The sequence below is a fragment of the Palaemon carinicauda genome, chromosome 18 (genome assembly GCF_036898095.1).
Source record: "Palaemon carinicauda isolate YSFRI2023 chromosome 18, ASM3689809v2, whole genome shotgun sequence".
NCBI classification, from domain to species: Eukaryota; Metazoa; Arthropoda; class Malacostraca; order Decapoda; family Palaemonidae; genus Palaemon; species Palaemon carinicauda.
In genome coordinates, this window is record NC_090742.1 from 14,621,659 (window position 1) to 14,641,413 (window position 19,755).

General features: G+C 43.1%; 2 protein-coding genes across 5 annotated transcripts in view; one reads left to right on the forward strand and one right to left on the reverse strand.

The window, feature by feature from the left end:
• LOC137657622 (NADH dehydrogenase [ubiquinone] 1 alpha subcomplex assembly factor 3) overlaps window positions 1–19,755 on the reverse strand; it is a 346,628-nt gene that overhangs the window by 93,829 nt on the left and 233,044 nt on the right. The gene's annotated exons all lie outside the window — the stretch shown is intronic.
• Window positions 1–19,755, forward strand: part of LOC137657617 (zinc finger and BTB domain-containing protein 14-like) — a 50,569-nt gene that overhangs the window by 21,415 nt on the left and 9,399 nt on the right. For all 4 annotated transcript variants that reach the window (XM_068391984.1, XM_068391982.1, XM_068391983.1 and 1 more), the window contains exons 2-5: window positions 8,172–8,268; window positions 11,696–11,986; window positions 14,625–14,765; window positions 16,724–16,870. In XM_068391984.1, coding sequence (XP_068248085.1) covers window positions 8,176–8,268; window positions 11,696–11,986; window positions 14,625–14,765; window positions 16,724–16,870 — 672 coding nt within the window. In that variant the 5' untranslated portion in view covers window positions 8,172–8,175. The remainder of the gene's footprint in view (window positions 1–8,171; window positions 8,269–11,695; window positions 11,987–14,624; window positions 14,766–16,723; window positions 16,871–19,755) is intronic.

Genomic DNA, 19,755 nt, shown 5'->3' on the forward strand with positions numbered 1-19,755 from the left:
CCACCTCGCGCTGGAAAGTCTTCTCTGGTAGGGGCGGAGAAGAGCCTACCTCCGTCGTTGGAGTCCTGCATCCCTCCCAGGAGGGAGTCGAAAGACTCCATGACAGTACCGAAGTCCTCATCAAGACTTAGAACGTAGCCAGCCAGTCACTCGGAGAACATCCGCGAGTCTCCCCAAGAAGAGCCTTTGGGGACAGGAGACTTCGCTGCTAGTCCTTCCGGAGGAGAGCTGCAGGAGTCAGAACATGCATTTTGGCAGGTTCTGACCCTTAAGAGGACTCTCAATGGGTTTGCTGACCCAGAGATTCCCCCTCGAGAGGGCAAAGACACGGTCTTGGACCGAGTTTTTGGGACTCAAAAACCCTCTAAGGCCAGTGCAGCTTTGCCCTGGTCTCAAGGGGTTAAGAGTTCCAGGGACAAGATCGCAGTCCAGCTCTCTGAGCTAGCCTCCTCCAGCCGATCCAGTGCTGGTAACAAGCTTCTCCTACCTCCTCGTTTGCAGCAGAGGAGGTACTTCGAGATCGCAGAGGAGTCTTGTTTAGCTCTTCCCCTTCACCATTCTTTGGAAGAGCTTACCAGGGGAGTCCCTCTTGAGAGGCTCTCCAACTGGCAGGTCTCATTCTTGGCGACTGAGATCCTTAATCAGGAGAAGGTTGCGAAGTGTGCCATGCAAGCCACTTCATGGCTGGATATCTGGTTAGGGACCTTAGGTATCCTGATACGTTCGGAGGATTTATCCAAAGAACGTACCTGGAAAGCTATGGAGACCTTTCTACTCTCAGGCACTCGCACGATCAAGTTTCTGGCCCACCAAGTCTCGAACTTGTGGGCAAACACCATCCTGAAACGTTGGGATGCGGTGTCTGAGAGGTTCCATCAGAAGGTCCCTAGCACCGAGATAAGCAGGCTCAGACATTCTTCCGTGATGGGAATGAACCTGTTTGAGCCTAAGGACATGGAGTATGCTGCTGAGAGGTGGAGGAAGTCCCATCAAGACTCCCTCCTACATAGGGCTTTGACATCCAAGGCTTATAAGCCTCCAGCATCCCAGCAGCCCCGTCCTACCAAAACCACGAAACCGACAATGGCAGCGAAGACAGTGGTGTCTAAGCCCTTTCCTGTTAAGGACAAAGAAGGCCTCCAGGGAAGGGAAGAATCCTAGAGGGAGCAGCCGAGGCTGCAAATGCTAGGATTGGCAGTCCCCCTGCATGTCCACCAGTGGGGGGATGCCTTCAAAGTTGCGCAGACAGGTGGCAGCAACTCGGGGCCGATTCCTGGACGATTTCCGTAATCAGTCAGGGATATCGCGTCCCGTTCACATCATCTCTACCTCCCCTGACTACGAATCCAGTGTCGTTGAGCTCCCTTGCCATGGGATCAGCAAGGGGGCAGGCCCTTCGGGCAGAAGTCGAGACCATGTTGAAGAAGGGCGCTCTCCAGGAGGTCCTCGACGGGTCCCCAGGCTTCTTCAGTCGACTCTTTCTTGTAAAGAAGACGTCTGGAGGCTGGAGACCAGTCATCGACCTCTCGGCTCTGAGCAAGTTTGTCAAGCAAACTCCGTTCAGCATGGAGACCACAGACACGGTCAGACTTGCAGTGAGACCTCAAGACTTCATGTGTACACTGGATCTGAAGGACGCGTACTTCCAGATCCCAATACATCCGTCTTCAAGGAAGTACTTAAGATTCAGCCTAGACAACAAGGAATACCAGTTCAAGGTGCTGTGTTTCGGTCTCTCCACAGCATTCACCAACGCGCCAGCGCTCTCCTGCCCGCTAGCGCTCGCTTGCGAGCTAACCATCTCCTGCGCGCCAGCGCTCTCCGCGCCAACCATCTCCTGCGCGCCAGCCATCTCCTGCGCGCCAGCGCTCTCCGCGCCAACCATCTCCTGCGCGCCAGCGCTCTCCGCGCCAACCATCTCCTGCGCGCCCACGATCTTTGGATCTGGGTGCGGTAGGGAAGTTTAGGACTTTCCCTACTCGCCACCGCTCGCCAACGCGCCGTCTGCTTTCGCCTGCGTGTCGTGGGCACACAGGATCGGCATCCGTCTCCTCCGTTATCTGGACGACTGGCTGATCCTAGCAGACACGGAGTCATCCCTTCTTCAACACCGAGACAAACTTCTGGAACTTTGCCAGGATCTGGGGATCATGGTAAATCTCGAGAAGTTCTCTCTGCTTCCCACTCAAAGACTGGTATACCTAGGCATGATTATAGACACCAATCTCCACAAAGCCTTCCCATCAGACGACATGATAGCAAGGTTGAGGAAGGTCGCAAGCCCTTTTCTCAGACGAGGAGAGCTTCCAGCCCAATCGTGTTTACGTCTCCTCGGTCACCTCTCATCTTTGGCCCATCTTGTTCCCAACGGTCGCCTCAGAATGAGATCTCTTCAGTGGCGACTCAAATCCCGGTGGAATCAAGGTTGTGATTCCCTGGACGTCATGATCCCTATGCGACCTGCGGAACGGCCGGACCTCCAGTGGTGGGTGACAGATGAGAACCTACGAAGAGGAGTGGATCTTCTCGTCTTACCCCCGGATTTGATGCTGTTTTCGGACGCCTCAAAGAAAGGGTGGGGAGCCCACGTTCTGAACCACAGGACCTCAGGCCTGTGGTCAGAATCAGAAAAGTGCCTCCATATAAATCTTTTAGAGATGAAGGCCGTTTACTTGGCCCTTCAGCAGTTCCAACAATACCTGGCGGGTCACACTGTGGTGGTGATGAGCGACAACACCACAGTAGTGGCTTACATCAACAAGCAAGGAGGTACCTTTTCGAAGCAGCTATCCCATCTTGCAGTAGAGATATTGAGATGGACCGAAGTCCACTCGATCCCACTATTGGCACGTTTCATTCCAGGCAAGAGGAATGTGCTCGCCGACAATCTGAGCAGAGCGTCTCAGATAGTGAGTACCGAGTGGTCTTTGGATCATTTAGTAGCCAACAAAGTCCTGACTTTGTGGGGTTCCCCGATTGTGGATCTGTTCGCGACAGCGTTGAACTTCAAGCTTCCACTATACTGTACTTCTCCCCAGTCCCGGATCCCAAGGCGCTCTGGCAAGAAGCCTTCCAACAACGGTGGGACAACATCGACGTGTACGCCTTTCCCCCGTTCTATCTGATGAGGAGGATGCTCAACGAGACCAGAATATCGGTCAATCTTTCAATGACCCTCATAGCTCCGCTATGGCATCACGCGGAATGGTTTCCGGACCTTCTGCAACTCCTAACGGAACTTCCGAGAGAACTCCCTCCACGATACGATCTACTCAGACAACCACATGCCAACATCTTCCACAAAGCTGTAGCATTTTCGCAGCAAGTTGCGATTAGGATGTCTGGACATCTGCGAAAATCATCCGCATCTGTGTACCAGGCAAAGTGGAAAGTCTTCTGTGGTTGGTGTCGTGGGAGGGGTATCTCTCCACTCGATGCCACTATTCCAGCAATAGTGGAGTTCCTCGTGTATTTGCGGGAAGAAATGCGCCTTTCAGTCTCGGTGGTGAAAGGCTATCGCTCAGCCTTAAGTCTAGCCTTCAGGCTCAAAGGAATGGACATTTCTTCCTCGCTGGAACTTTCCCTACTCATACGAAGTTATGAACTTACCTGCCCTCAGTCGGAAGTGAGACCTCCTCCGTGGAACGTGGTTCGAGTTCTCAGGTCTCTTAAGAGACCTCCCTATGAACCATTACGCCAGGCTTCAAATCGCCACCTAACTTGGAAGACGGTGTTCCTACTAGCTTTGGTATCGCCCGAGCGAGTCGGTGAACTTCATGTTCTCTCATATGACATCGCCCATTCAAGGGGATGGGGGGAGGTAACGTTCAAATTCGTCCCTGAGTTTATTGCTAAGACTCAGAATCCGGGGGTGCCGGACCCTCGATTCGACTCCTTCCAGATTTTGAGTCTTTGTTCTGTAACAGATGACCCAGACCATCTCCTACTGTGTCCAGTAAAGAGTCTGAGGTTATATCTCAAAATAACAGCTGCAGTCCGTCCTCAGGTGCAGGCATTGTTTGTGAGCACTGGGAGGACTAAGAGGAGGGTCACCAAGAACACCATCTCGGCATGGATTTGCAGGGTGATCCATCTGTCCCTGGATCCAGACCCTCCTCCGTCACGACACCCTAGAGCACATGATGTCAGGGGCGTAGCTACGTCCCTGGCCTTCAAGAAGAATTTCTCAGTGACGCAGGTTCTTCAGGCTGGGGTGTGGAAGCGTCAGACCACCTTCACAGCCCACTACCTGCAAGACGTGACCCACAGGAGGCTTAATACGTTCTCTATCGGCCCTGTGGTGGCTGCACAACAGCTGGTTTAGATCCTCAGGCTCCTTAGTGGACAAGTAGCAGAAGGTTGAGGGCATTGTTACCCGGTTTTAGTCTGCATGAATGAAAAGGTTTGTCTGGCCCTTATTCTTTTCTTCATCTTCCCCTCTCTTGGGGAAAGCAGCATCCTAGGTTCTCTGCACAGCTGACCTCAAACCACTGCAGGTAAACCATGTTTCCTTGTGTTCCTAGTATTAAGCTAATACTGTCACGTCCCCATACCCTGACGAGGTGGTATTGGGAGAATCCTAGCCTAAAGTTTCCATCTAGAGGACTACAGGTCAACTTCCTAGGACGAGTCACACTTTATTATACCTTCACACACAGCTTGCGTAGGCCTCAGTCCGTGCGTAGCAAGGTTTTAGCGAGGTGCAAGGACTCCTTATTGTTGAGTGCTGACACACTCAAGTAATGAGTCCCCGGGCAAAGCCAAAAGCCAGTACTGGCCGGGACTTTCCATCCTTCCTAATGGGTGAGTCACCACTATTAAATAGCGTGGTTTGTATGTCAGTTACGGAACAAATAACAAATTCGTAGATAATTTGTATTTTTCCTAACTATACAAACCTTAGCTATTTAATCAAACTTGCCTGTCAGCCCTATCCCCCTTGAAGTCCTACCTCCAAGCAAAGTGAGCTCAAACACAGGTGTGTGGGTAGCAAGCTACCCTCTCTGCCCCCCGCTAACTAGCGGTGGGGTAGTAAACCCTCGTTAAAATTCTAATGGCTCGTCATTTCAGCCATGCCAAAAGTAATAACCCCTATTAAATAGCTAAGATTTGTAAAGTTAGGAAAAATACAAATTATCTACGAATTTGTCATTTTTCTGTTGTCTCTACGTACAAAAGAGAAGCTGGCTATGCCTTGCATCAATGGTTACCTCAGCATATTAACCTGTCTTTCGTAACCGACACATTGGCGTGTCAGGTAATAAGGATCTTTCAGACCTCAGTAGATCTTTTGAGACGAACAAGAGGAAGGACAATCCAACCTCCCCGTGGAACCTAGATGTAGTCCTGGCCTTTTTTAACCTCAAGTAGGTTTGTACAGTTGGACAAGACATCTTGGAAGTATCTTACCAAGAAGACTTTTTCCTAATTTCATTGGCTTCAGTCAAAAAATTAGGAGAGTTAAAAGCCATCAGCAAGAAGATGGGCTTTAATGAAGACAATACAATTTGCTCCCTTCAGCTAGGCTTTCTTTTCAAAGACGTGACAGACAGCCTCTGATGCTCAGTTAAAAAGAGAGGTGGTACAGTACAAAGAGTAAATCCAGACTAGGAAGGTATCTGTATGTGGTAGAGGGGCTCGCGCTCTTGCTACCTGTATTTGGTCTGGTACTGGACCAACCTCTTTCACCGTTGGTTGGGATGAAGGGCATTGCCCTTCTCCTTAAATATCAAGATAAACCTCTGTCTCTCCCTAAGGATACTTCTGTTTCTAGGGGAGATAAATTATCTCATGATGGGATGAAAGGGAACCATTGATCGGTATCCTCCTTTTTACGAGTGACGAGATATTCCCTAGTTAGTGGCATCGGGAATATTACCCTCGGTCTCCTTCTGAATGATAGTTGTTGGATCAGTCTTATCACAATTGATTACTGTGAGATCTTTCACTGTAATTGGTCACCGTGTGATTGGTCACTGCGTGAATGTTTTCCTCGCAAGGTGATGCTCGCACCCACTCACACATGCTGGAAAGAGATCACCTGTCTACTGTTCTTACCCCGCATGGCCATTCTGTGTGCTTGTATGATCGGGAACAAGGACAAGTGACCACCCAGAACTGCTCATGGTACCCCTAAAGGCATCAAGATGCCCCATCGCATGTGTGCCATTGGTAGCAATTTTCTCCCTGGACAATTTTATCCTGTTCATAATACGTACTAGGCTAGCAGTTAATTCTAATAGCCAGGCCTTCTCCATCATGAGGCTCAATACTGTACAGTATTCTAGAAGTTTTATTCCAGCTGTGACCAAGTTGTGGAATGATCTTCCTAATCGGGTAGTTGAATCAGTAGAACTTCAAAAGTTCAAAGTTGGAGCAAATGTTTTTATGCTGAACAGGCTGACATAAGTCTTTTTATAGTTTATATATGACATACCTGTTTTGACGTTGTTACTCATTTTAGAATGATTTATTGTTAATTTGTTTTCCTCATTTATTTATTTCCTTATTTCCTTTCCTCACTGGGCTATTTTTCCCTATTGGAGCCCTTGGGCTTATAGAATCTTGCTTTTCCAACTAGGGTTGTAGCTTGGCTAGTAATAATAATAACAAAAATAATAATAATAATGATAATAACTGACTGGTATGCGTTTAATGCTTCTGCGTGCTGTCTGATACCATGCTCACCTTTACACACCACAGAGACTTAAGTACGTATTATTTCGTCAATGTTAGGGTTTGTATTGTCCAGATCAGTTCTACTTCTGTAGGGGAAGCGTATTGTTGATCCCCCCCCCCCCCCCTCAATTTCTACGAGGTACACTCCTGGCTCGGTTCTTTGTCTGGATTGTGCATACTTTATTATGAAAGAACTGTCTCTTGAGGTACTTGTTGTGATCTCCCTTAAGAAGGAGGAGGAGTCTTGGATTTTTGATACTCCAACAGCACCCGACCTCGGCCTAGCTCAAGTGGGAAGTCCTCACCTTCATTCTTGACCATCTCTCAATACTGACTGGGTCTTTTCTTGTAGGCTAAGAATGAAAAACTTTTTCTGAGGTGGGACTTTCTCTATATCTCATATCTCATCTTTACAGCCTAGTTATTTTGGTTTCTGTTAGATGTCTAACCTGCAAACATATTTGCAGAGATACACATCATCAGTAAACGTAGTTTATTTCATAATACATAATCCCTTTTCTATAGTGTCAAAAAATCCATCCCCTCGCTATATATGAAACCCAATGTGAGAAAAATTGTTTTTTCATTAGGCTCTTTTGCTATGCAATTTCAGGATTTTCAGAGAATTAAAGGGTAGTCCGGATGTTGGTAAGACCCTAGCAAAAATAAATCAAAGTACTGTAGTTCAGTATGTGTGCGTGGTGCTCAACTCGATAATGGCACATATAATGGAAATAGGGTCGAGGAGATGGATCCTCAAACGGGGTCCTTTTGCATATGCGCTACGATGATCACCTACCTTGTCTTCTCCTGTGATTTCCTTACATGAGGGGACTGGGTTGACTTGATGGTCTTTTTCTTTCGCATATATGAGCATGAATTGGGCATTCACTTTGTCATAGGTGACTTGACCCTTGTGGTGCACAAATTGACCTTGTTTTATGCTCTGGTATTAGTCCTTGGAAACCAAACTGCAGCCTAACCCAAGAAAGGGATTTTTTTTACAAAGGGAAAACCTAATTATGGGGAGATGCTGTGTCGTTTCCAACACCCTCCTGCCTCCCAAAGCTTGTGAAGCGAAGTGGGACATGATAGATTCTCCTGAAGAGAAAAGATGGGTACCGGGTGATAAACAAAGCCCTGGATAAGAAGTGCCTTTAATCTTAGTAATGGGTCACAATGAGTGCATGTTGTCAGTTAGCAGACGAATTCAGCTTTGAAGGTGCTATGAATGAGTTCAATAGAGCCTGAACCCATGGGTTTCCTTTATACAAATTTTTTTGTGCCTAGGGCAGCTAAGACAATATTTCTTTTGTATATCATGTAATATTGATTCCATGTCGTAGCCTATAACAAAAAAGTCTTTGGGAACCATACAGCACCTCCCTAAACATAGGTTAATCCTTTGTCAGAACCCTTTTATTGATATGATTATCACCACCTTGTATTTTATATTGCCTGTCATTTGATTGATTTATTTTTTTCTTCTACAGAATCATGGAGGAAGAAACAGATAACACAGAATTGTGGCTAACCTGGAATGACCATGCACAGATATTGAAAAGCGTATTGTCAACTTTACGTTATAAGGTAAGCCTTTGCTTTTGTCAGGTGAGGGTTGGTGTTCATAACAAGTGGGTATGGGATAGAGAGGAAATTTTGCACAGTGTATATTGTTTTGCACTACAGTTTTTAGTTATTATTAAGGATGTAAAAGGTTAGGAATATATGCTATAGTACTGTAGAGTACTGTATAGAGGAATGTATGTTTTCTACAGTTCCTTAAAAGATATCAAAACATTTTATTGGTTTTTAAAAAGTCGTGTGACTATATTCCTTTTTTTTTATGTTATCACACATTACAGTATGATAGGTTTTCCAGAAAATTTACTAAGGATTTTTTTTTTATGCAAAATTTGACATTTTTATATTTGTGAAAGATAGTAAAGTGAATTTAAAGTTGAATCCAAATTTCAGATTTGTAAGTGTTCATGAAAAAGTACGAACTTTGTTACTTGACAAATGCCTTGCTTTGGGATCATGCCAGATTGTACTATGTTTGGTTTATTAATAGTTAATAACTAAGGAATGATGTGACTTTTCTCTTATTCCTTTTGCTCTTGATTGTAGAAAATGAAAGTATACTTTCTCTCTGTGCCTAACATAACCTAACCTTACTGTGAAAATCTAACCTTACCTTTTTTCTTTCACCCGGTGGAGTAAGTACTACCCTCCAGTAATGAAATGATCATTTCCTTTTGTGATGACCAGCATAGACATCTTTGTCTCTCAGGGTTTGTATTCTTGCAGGAGTAGGAGAATTCAGTGCTGTTTTAACACAACATACTACTGAAGCTCTTAGTGAAGTGACAATCTTGGTAGGTCAGCTCACTTTAGCTGGTTAATGATTTTGTCACAGATAATAGACTTTCTATGGCTTGGGAGCCCATTTGGCAACCTCACTTCAGAGTTAGGTCAAAGTAACACACTGACAATCAACACACTACTTGTCCAACATTCATGTTTCCCTTTGAAAGCCATGCAAGTTATACTTTACCAGCGTACGTAAAAGTGACGAATGAATATTTAGATAGATATGCACACGCGCATTCAACCCTTTGAACCCCCTCCCCTTTTACTAACGACAACTCGGCAGTTTGGCAATTTGTGGGAGATTGTGGGTTCTGAGTGTACCTGTTGAGGTACCCCCTGATGTATGACTACCCCCTTTCCTCCTTACCCGAGGGACGAGGAGAGACCTAGTTGTCATACGTTTGGGAATACATTACTGTTAAGCATGACAGATTGATTGATTAGGCGTTATCTGGCATCCTGACATTAAGCGTGACAGAAGGGGACATATATGGATTTATATATATATACAGTATATAGCCAGGCACTTGCTCTATTACAGTATACGCTGTATAGGGGTGATAATGATAGCAGTGTCAAGGTGTTTTAGCATACTACCACTTCAAGCACAGCAAGCAATCCAATCATACCTACGATGCAGATCTGTAGATGAATGATTGCTTAGGTAGGTGCAAGTGTAAGGGCTTAAGAGGGTCAAAATGTAATCTTCAGACAACTTGAAAGGGTGAAGCATATTTTCTCTTGAAAAGAGACTTCTAGCTAATGCAGAATTAGAGGTTCGCAAAGTTGCTGCCGTCTGAAAGCATATGGCAACATCATCCATATCTTTCATGCACTTGTTCCCCCATTGATAGAAAAGCAAAAGGGCTGATCTCCACTACCTAGGGGGAGATTGGTAATGTGTTCACCCGGGGCACTCATAAAAGCATTCAGACTATTTTCAGCTGGTAGGAATAGCAGGAGCTCATGTATGGACATACCCATATACAACTCATTTAAAAATTTGGTTTGATTCTTGATTGCAAATTTACTTTTCAGAAACATATTCGGACTGTTTCTTAAGCATATTTGGACTGTTTCTCCTTCATTTGCACCAAAAATTGGTTTATAGAGAAAGTCTTTGAAGATTTTTGGTCATCACACTATCTTAATGAAATTTTTTTAATTCTTTCATTCTACTGTACAGTGCTTTGAGTAATGTTGTCATGCCTACTGTTCAGCTTCTTACTCTCATCTTAATTTGATGGATAGAAACTTGCAGCCTATTCATTCCTTATTCCTGATCTGGATGTTAATTTCTGGCGCCATCATTCAGTCACTTCTTTGTACATATTACATAAGATTTTTCACAATTCTGACCATTCTTTGTATTCAAATCTTCCCAGACTGTACCATCCTGTATGTATTATGCAGTTAATTTTTAGTCTTGCCTTCTATCATATTGCTCAATATTTAATTTAATCATTAATTATTCCTTCCTTTCTGTTTTTTCTTTCTCCTCTAGAAATTCTATTCTGTAGAAGTGTCCTTTGCAGGATAATAATCTTTTGGGATTCCTTCTCTATGAATCTTTGCTTATTAAGAAGGCTGCCTAATATTAATGGTAGCAGCAACCAAACAATTAAATGGGCCGAAATTCATGATTTTAGAATCTATGAAGTCAGAACTGCTGGATCACTGTTTTTTTTTTATAAGGGATATCCATCCAGATTCAATTTTATTTATAAGTTGGCATATGTTTTAGGAAATAAAAGATTCCCTTGGCAGTTATTTGATAGCACACCAGCTTGAAATTCCTATGGAACTAATCTCGAGGCCAAATTTATATTAAGGAATGGTTTTTATCTTACATTTTGGCAGTGCGTCGTCTGTCACCAAACTTTAAAAGAACTGTCATCATAGTGGAATTATATTCTGTTGTGGAAGTACTGTACTCAACGATAAGTCTTGAAAAAGGATGTTGCCTTTCTGTAGTTACAAAGACATTAAAGGCCCAGGGGAAGGATGTTCTTTATGCCGGGAATTGAGTGATACTTAATCAGTGTTTGGATACTAAAGTAGTATTAAAAGCTTACTTGTTGAATTGCCTCTCAATCCATGGGGTTGTTTATAAGAAGAATCGGCGATCCAGTATAGAAGTTGACAAATAAGAAGCAGCTGTGTACTGTATTGAACAAAAACAAAATTTCCACCTTTTATTCTACATAGGTTTTCTCAGTGTCATAGTATACCCAGAAAGGTACAGTAATTTGATCTTAACTTATTCACAAACATTGCTCTGTAATATGGAAAATATGCCTGCTTCTGGTACTGTGTGTCTTCAAGTTTTATTGTCTCTGCTCCATTTCTACTTGTGAGATCTGCATAATTGTGGCAGCAAACTTCAAGTCTTAGTAGGTAAGCTTATGGGCTCTCCAAGTCTCGCCATAGCTAACAGAAGAGCCGCAATAAGATCATGTCACTGAAAATTTTTGATACAAGCAGGAATTGAACTAAAGACCACCACATTGGAGAGTCATTGGGTATACTACTAAGCTACTTTAAACAACTGTATGTTACGGTAATGGGTTGCATAATTGAAACGAGTTTTGTTTTAAAGGAACTTATAACATTTGTATATTTGAGCATTTTATTTTATTTTCAGGGGTTGTATGCCGATGTTACTCTGGTTTGTGGTAGCAAGCAGTATGCTGTTCATAGGTTCATTCTAGCAACATGCAGCGCTTACTTCGAGAAATTGCTCGAAACCATACCTGGTCAACACCCGGTAGTTGTCCTTACCAACACTTGTCCAAAAGACCTGGAAGCTCTCCTGGACTTCATGTATCTTGGTCAGACTGAAGTGAATTCAACGGATTTGGATCGTTTATTGGATGTCGCGTACGAATTCAGAATTCGCGGTCTCATTTCTTCGAGAGATGATCCAGAACTTCAGGTAGTATACTGTATATGTTTTATAAGGAGTACAGTATTAGTTAGATAATTACTTATATGTTATTCTTTGCAGAAAATTGGAGTGGGATGTATGAATAATTTAATTCATTCTGAAAGGTTGGCTGAAGATTTGATGACTATCCTATGGCTGGAAAGTAGTTTGGTTCTATCCTTAATTCTGCCTTTCTCTTACACGGTACAATAAAGTTATTTTTATAAATATATCCAATATTTTGTTCTTAATTTCTCCAGCTTATAGCCAAATCGTTATAACTGTATATTAAAATTCCACTTATCCCATACAGTATGTGATTGCCTAGACTTTATGCTAATTTGTAAGATACTGAAGTCTCTTCCTTTGATACTGCTGGTGTTAATCTCTCTCTCTCTCTCTCTCTCTCTCTCTCTCTCTCTCTCTCTCTCTCTCTCTCTCTCTCTCTCTCTCTCTCTCTTTATTTTGGGGGGGGGGGGTGTCAGGGATTGAGTTTGTTTGGAAGTTATAGAAAAGTTGATTTTATAAATTAATTCCACAAAACTGCCGTGTTTGCGTTTCATTTGTAGGCTCTCATTGCAAACTCCAAAAGATTACAGTAGTTCCTAAATGAGATGAAAATTAGAGTAAGGTAAACTTGAAGTTGCACAGGTAAAAAAAAAAAAGAGAGAGAGATAGAAAATTAATTTAAAACTAATGCAATAGAAGAGAGACTGCAAAGAATCTTTAGTACAATCCACACTCCAAATAGTGTGGTGAAGGGAAGCATTTTGAAAACTAGTAGCTGAGAAAGTAAGAAGGTGAAATTTATAGACCCCATTTATTAACAACCTACTGTATGTAAAATTTTGATTATTGCATGTTTATTACCTCTTTGGGCTTCATTGTTGTGAACAGTTTTTAAGGATTGGTTTTAATTTCCATCGTAAGTTGATATTTGGTTTAGTAATTTTTATAACATTTGTTAGTTGGTACTCTGTTTTGGTTAAATCATCTTTTATGTCTTAATTTTATTTGGAACTTCTACTACCAGTGTCATTTGGTTTGAGTCTCAAGTCTAATTAATGCATTTAAAGTTTATGAGTTTTGCAAGCTCTTTAAAGTGTGAATTAGAGGATCTCTGCTTAACATTTTTGATTGGAGTAACATAAGGTTTAAAAAAAGAAAGAAGACATATAGTTGCCTCTTTCATGACTCCTAACATGAAAGATTTAATTGAAAAGGGTCAGGAAATTACCTCTTTAAAATAAGTGGTCTTTCCATCCTAAGAGAGTGTAAAACTAAACTGTACTAATTTTTCTGTTTCATTTTGTATTAATATGATCACCAAGAATGCAATTTAATTTTGGCTGGGGGTAGATATGAGTCTGTTTCGGGAGAGTATTATGCTCTTGCTACAGTCTTGATATTAGAACTCCATTAGTTTCTGTAATTTATAGATAAATAGTTATTATTTACATGATTATTGGGGTTTTTATTGGTGTTTGTCAACATTGTACTCATTTGAGGAATGTTAAAACTAATAACAGTTGGAAGTAGGGAATTTGATGCTAACACAGCCAGTTTCCAACCAGCCCTCTCATCACATGCAGGTGATGAGTGATCTGTGTTCATGGCATTGTACAGTATATGAGTACATAGAAAACCCCTTACAGTAGATATATGCTAATAGGACATAAAATAATCAGGGGCTTTTTCTAGTTTTTATTCTGGCTTCAAAATATCAAAATTTAGATTTCTAACTTAAAAAGAATGGTACCTGATGAGCCATTTCCCTTCTGAAAAAAATGTTTAATAGGAGCAGAATTAAAAGACAGCTTGTTACCTAAGCACATAATTACAGATACATGAGCATGACTCTTACATGGGTGCATAATCTTTTCATGCTTGGGTATACTGAACTATATATATATGTGGTCTGTAACTTGTTTCCAAGTCGATCCATGTATGGCATCTATGGTTTGCAGAGAAAATGAAAGAGTAAGATGATATGAGTCTTTCAAAATTGAGATGGTTTTACAGTACCTTTTTTAAATATTGCTTCACCTCATTTTAATTAAGACTTCAAACTAGGCTTGCTTAACTTAACGAGATATCGATATACCACAGTATTTTGACCCAACCTGTACAAAGAAATGATTGGTTTTATTACCAATTTTCAGACAAGTAGAAGAGTTAGTTTATATTTATAAACATATGAGAGATGTGATGTTTTGTGCCATTTGATTTTTCGAAAATAATGACATAAAGATCTTCTTCTTTTTTGTCTGCATCTTTTCCCACTTTTATGTGGGGTCGATGTTTCTGGCCAGCGTTCTCCATCTACCTCTCTCCCACACTTCGTTCACCGGTTAATCCCTTTGATCGAAGGTCATCCTTGATACAGTTCATCCACCTTTGCTTTGGTCTCCCTCTCCTTCTCGTTCCCTGTACCTCCATTTCTATCACTCTCCTCCCAATATACTGTTCATCTCTTCTCATGACATGACCATACCACCTCAGTCTACTTTCTTGGATCTTATCTGATAGTTTTCTAACTCCTGTGGTAGCCCTAATTACGTCATTCCATATCTTATCTCTTCTTGTCACGTAAGATAATACAATATAATAAAATTGAATGTTTTTTTAATACAAGTTTTTTTTCCAGCCGGATGAAAATGTCTATGAGGAGCAGCAAGGTGAAACGACAAAAATAGAGTACACTGAAACCGCAGAGAATGAAGAGAATGTCATGGATTCCTACCCAATGTCAGCATCCGACCCATTAAATACAATTGGAGAGTCACAGGTGAAGTGTTCATATTACTGCAAAGTTATGTGGTGAAAAAGGTGTAAACGTAGAATGTCAGAGTTGCTGCATAAATATGATATACGGTAGTTCTTTTGAGTATGAAAGAAAAATTGCCGAAGTTTGTTAAAGACCAGAAAGTTTTTTACAAGAAATTTGAAGGTAAATGTTAGAAATAAGATGATGGTCAATGGAAATCAAGATGGATGAATGAATGTGAGGTTTTGATTTATATGTAAATGGAATGATAATGGTAGGGTGAGAGACGAGGTGAGTTAGGTAATCTGTGATGCAAGGGGTTGTGGTGACCTGAGTGGTAACGTACGTGACTGGTGATTGCTAGACTGGGGTTTGAGTCCCGCTCAAACTCGTTAGTTCCTTTGGATCGCTGCAACTTCACCATCCTTGTGAACTAAAGTTGGGGGTTTGGGGTAGCCTATAGGTCTATATGCTGAGTCATCAACAACCATTGCCTGGCACTACTTGGTCCTAGCTAGGGTAGAGAGGGGGCTTGGGCACTGATCATATCTATAAATGGTCAGTCTCTAGGGCATTTTCCTGCTTGATAGGGCAGTGTCACTGTCCCTTGCCCCTGCCATTCATGAGTGATCTTTAAACCTTTAAGGAAATTGCACAGACAGGTAAGTTAGGACATAAAGAGAATGTCGAGTACGCCGGACTTACTAAGTGCCACTGCCCACCAAGACTCAACGTATTTAGGAAGTGAAGTGATCTAGATTGTGTACTTCTATGAAGCATAGGTTTCTTTGATATTTAGGTTGGTTTTGAGTGAGAGAGATGTCCAATGAAGGCCAATGTTGGAATATAATATGAGTTGTGGATCCATCTCTTCCTTTTTTAATTAATTGCGAATATTGAAATATGAAAGAAAAATGCAGGAGCTGGCTGCTGAGATGAATTAGTTACATTTGTATGTAGCATAAGAGTTACAAATGTGAGGTATATTGGGAGATGTGAAGGTAATGGTGAGAAAATTAGCTTTGGGGAAAGGAATGATCATTTGTTTGAAATGTTTTGGTCATGTAAAGAAAATGGAAGAGTGAGAGTGGAAGTAAAAGCATAGATGACAATGGATAAAAAATAAGCATATGACTTCCTTTATTACTTTGTTATTACTCTCACATACTCCCCTCTGAGTGTATTCTGATGATGTTTGGCTGAAAAGGCGTGGAATGGCAGAGGTCAGGTTGTCCAAGGCTCAAGGCCACTTCCAGGTCTCAAGATCAAGTCTTTAGGCTTATAGTATTTTGTCTACTTTACCTTCAGTTTCCTTAGTCATACCCCATGTTGAGTCTTTATTGACTTAGTCTTCAATTTAAGAAATATTTTACATACATACATATACCAAGGCACTTCCCCCAATTTGGGGGGGGGAGCCAACATCAAACAAATGAAACAAAGAAGGGGACCTCTCCTCTCTACGTTCCCCTGTGGCCGCGGGGCCACAAAAACAATTAGAATAGCGCCAACGTATCCCTGCGTGATGTAAGAGGCAACTAAAAGGGACGGGACGAGGGGGCTAGAAACCCCCCTCTCCTGTATTATAATCCTGTGAGACATCAAAGAAGTATTTTAGTTGGAAAAATACCTGTAAAAATTTTTGCTTTTATATATTCTTTACAATTTAAATATATCATTTTATTTGAAAGACAAGAGAAAGGTCAAACAGTCCAACAGATTGTAGTTTTAGTGACAGTAGAAATTTGTTTATAAAGGTTTATAGTGTATCTAGGGGTTAGGTCATGAGTCTTGGATTTAGTTAATGACTGAACGTGGGAGATTGTTGTGTGTGTAATCTTGATGTTATTTTTTATGATTTGCTTATACTTTATGCTTCTCTATTGTTTTTTCTTTGTCTATCTCTTAGTCTTACATTATTTATTAATAATTAACTTTATACATTGGATGTATTTTGATTATTTCTTGGTTTCTATTAGGATGAGGAGGACGTAGTTGAACCAACTCATAATGGCGCCGAACCTGAAGAAACTTTAGTTGAGGAGAGTGAAGAATTAAAAGAAGTGAAGTTGGAAGTAAAAACTGAAGAGGATGTCAAACAGCCAGCCCTTGATAGTGGTCTAAAGGTTAGTTTGTTTATGTTTACAAAGATGAAGGAAGTGTCATGTTATCATCATAAGGAAAGACTGGGTATAGGTATCATACAGTTATTATTATTAGATAGTTTACCTGGACCATAAAATTTAACTTAAAGTTTGCGGATTTAAGTGTAGTTGACCCAATTAATATTGTTTGTGTAAGACTCTGCTTAAAGATTCTGAAAAATTTATAAATAATTGGTATTGACTTTTGAGTACGAAATTTCTTCCTTGGCTCTGAGACCATGCTAAATCATCTTACCATTCTCAGTGCTTGGCCCTTGTGGTAGAATTAACAATTCTTATAATCCAAGCACTGAAGTAGGGTATAAGTGCTTCCTTAATGGAAGATGCCCTGTCTACTCCATCTTAATTCCTGCTTGGGTTGTATCATCTTCTAGCAAAGACTGGAAAGCATCAAGATTACAGGGCTAATTATATCCTGATTAGAGATTAGTTGTCTAGATTTAGAAGAAAAAAAAAACTTGTCGGAAAGAGGCAACATTATGAATTCAAAAGTGAGTGATGCATATGACTATTATTATTTAAAAAAGGAAAGATAATCGACCATTAAGTAAACATTCTTATCTTGTAAGGGTGGCCAGAAGGATTTGTTTTCAATTGATTTTGATTTATTACATCTTTCTAAGTACTAAATAAATCCTTGAAAATTTAGTGATTGGCAGTATTGAAAATGTAGGAGATTTGGACATAACTTTCTCTTATGATTTGTTTCCTATACTTGATATATATTGCAGATTGAAAAGTGGACAGTCACAAAAAATACTTTTGCTTGTAAGTGTTGTTCTGCATTGTCCTATTCTGGGATTGTGTTAATTGGGTTATTCAGTAGATACACGTTTCAAACGTGTTACAGTTCAAAGGCAGGGTGATATTACTTTACTTAATCAGGCATTCTTTTCCTGGGATGAAAACCACTAATTGTTCCAACACGGAGTACTTACCTCGAACAACTTTCTGAGGAGTATCTGGGATTCTCCTCCCAACCGACCAGAATTTTGTGTAGTTTCCCCTATCTCCGTTTTCTATAGTGGGTCCCTCTGGGGCGGATGAATACTCGCCCTGAGGCGACCCGGGTCAGCGAGAGCGCGTGGCTAGGTCTCGGTCACCAGTAAGTTTCTGGTCGCGGCGTGATTAACATCTCGCCGCTCTCTCACATCCCGTGCGACCCTTTGTGTCCCCACGTGGTTACCGCGTGTTTACCGATTCCCTTGTATCCTATCATCTACCTCTTTCCCCTGTGTTCTTGTGTTGCTTGGTGCTTTGGTGTCTTATTATGGATCACCAGCGTCGTTGCCCCAGGCCTAATGCCGGTAAATCTTGTGGTGCGTTCCTCTCTAAACCGGAGGTTGATCCGCATACTCTGTGTTCGTCGTGTAGGGGTAGTGTGTGTTCCCCGTCCGCCACGTATCCGGAGTGCTAGTCCTGGCCTGAGATCCAGTGGGCGCTCTACGGTACCAAGAAAAAGAAGGCGTCCAAGAGATCTCCCAAGAAGGCGGGCACCGCCTTGCCCTTGAAGTCGCCCACGGCTCCGTCGGAGAAAGGTTCCCCTCCACCTTCCCCTACCCAGAGTAGGGGATGAGGTAAGTTTGTTGCGGGGAAGCGACCCATTGCCGATCCCCATGAGTCTGATGTTCCTGATGTGGGGGATGTTGTCTGTGCAGGCATGTGGGGGGCCTGCCGGGGGGTCGGGAGTGTGCTTGGGAGACGAGGTTCTGGTGCCCACAGGGCCCGTCTCTAACGGAGATCCGGTGTGGGGGAAGACTGCTCCGGCTCCTTCTCCCTCATCGTAGTTGTGTGTTTCAGGTGTTTCAGCGACCGGGGTAGAAGCGGACAAAGAGAGCCCGCCGACAGGCTCATCGAACCCAGACTCCAGCGCATGGACGGCCCCTAGGACGCCCTTCAGGTCGCCGATGCGGCTAGAAGAAGAGTTCGGTAGCTGGTACGCCTCCAAGAAGACTGTGCGGTCTCCCCCGGCGCCGTCGTCGACGCTCCCGCCCGACTTTATGCAGCCGATAACGCCGGTGAAAAGACACGTGGACCCTGCAACAGCATCAGAGGTCTCGGAGGACTCGGCGAGCTCGTCTTCCTCCCCGTCATCAGCCTGATCTTCATCATCTTCGTCGGACTCGTCCTCCCCGGAAGATTCCGGTCCCCGGGAGTCTAGGAAGAAGTGAAAGAGATCCCAAAGGAGGAGGTCTCGCTCGCGGTCAGCCCCATCCAGGAAGCTTGCCAGGACCTCCAGGAAGAAACACAGGAAGGGCCATTCATCCAGAGACAAGTGTGTCCGTGTAAACATTCCATGCAGCGAGCTCATCAAGGCAGCCTCCGCTCCAGGCTCTTCCCGGTGGCTCCCTAGAGCCGCTTCATCGTCCTCGCGACATGGGTCCTCCAGTCGGTCCGCCCGTCGCCCGAAGTCATCGACGCAAGTCACTTTCGCCAAGCCTAAGCCCGCGAAGGCACCGGCACCATCCGCCCAGCGGAAAGAGCCGCTCCTTTGGCCCGGCAGCATGGCCCCTGGCCCCGGTTCCATGGGAGCTCATCCCAGTCACCAGGGGACTGGTGGGCCTGTACCCTAGTGGGTTTCCAGTCCTCTCATGATCTCTCCATGCCGGAGAATCAGACGTTACTGCAAGAACTGATCCGCTCAGGGGGGAAGGCGGTTAAGTTCCTCACGTTCCAATCCCTCACGCAGACGGCTAACTGGGTCCTACGGAAGAGAGACACCGTCCTTAATAAGCTACTCCGTAGGTTACCCGAGTGGGGGGCGAGGTGCCTGAGGAGCTCTCCGGTGTGGGGCGACTCCGCTTTCTCCCCTGAAGGCAGTCGACGAAGTAATGGAGAGAGTGAGG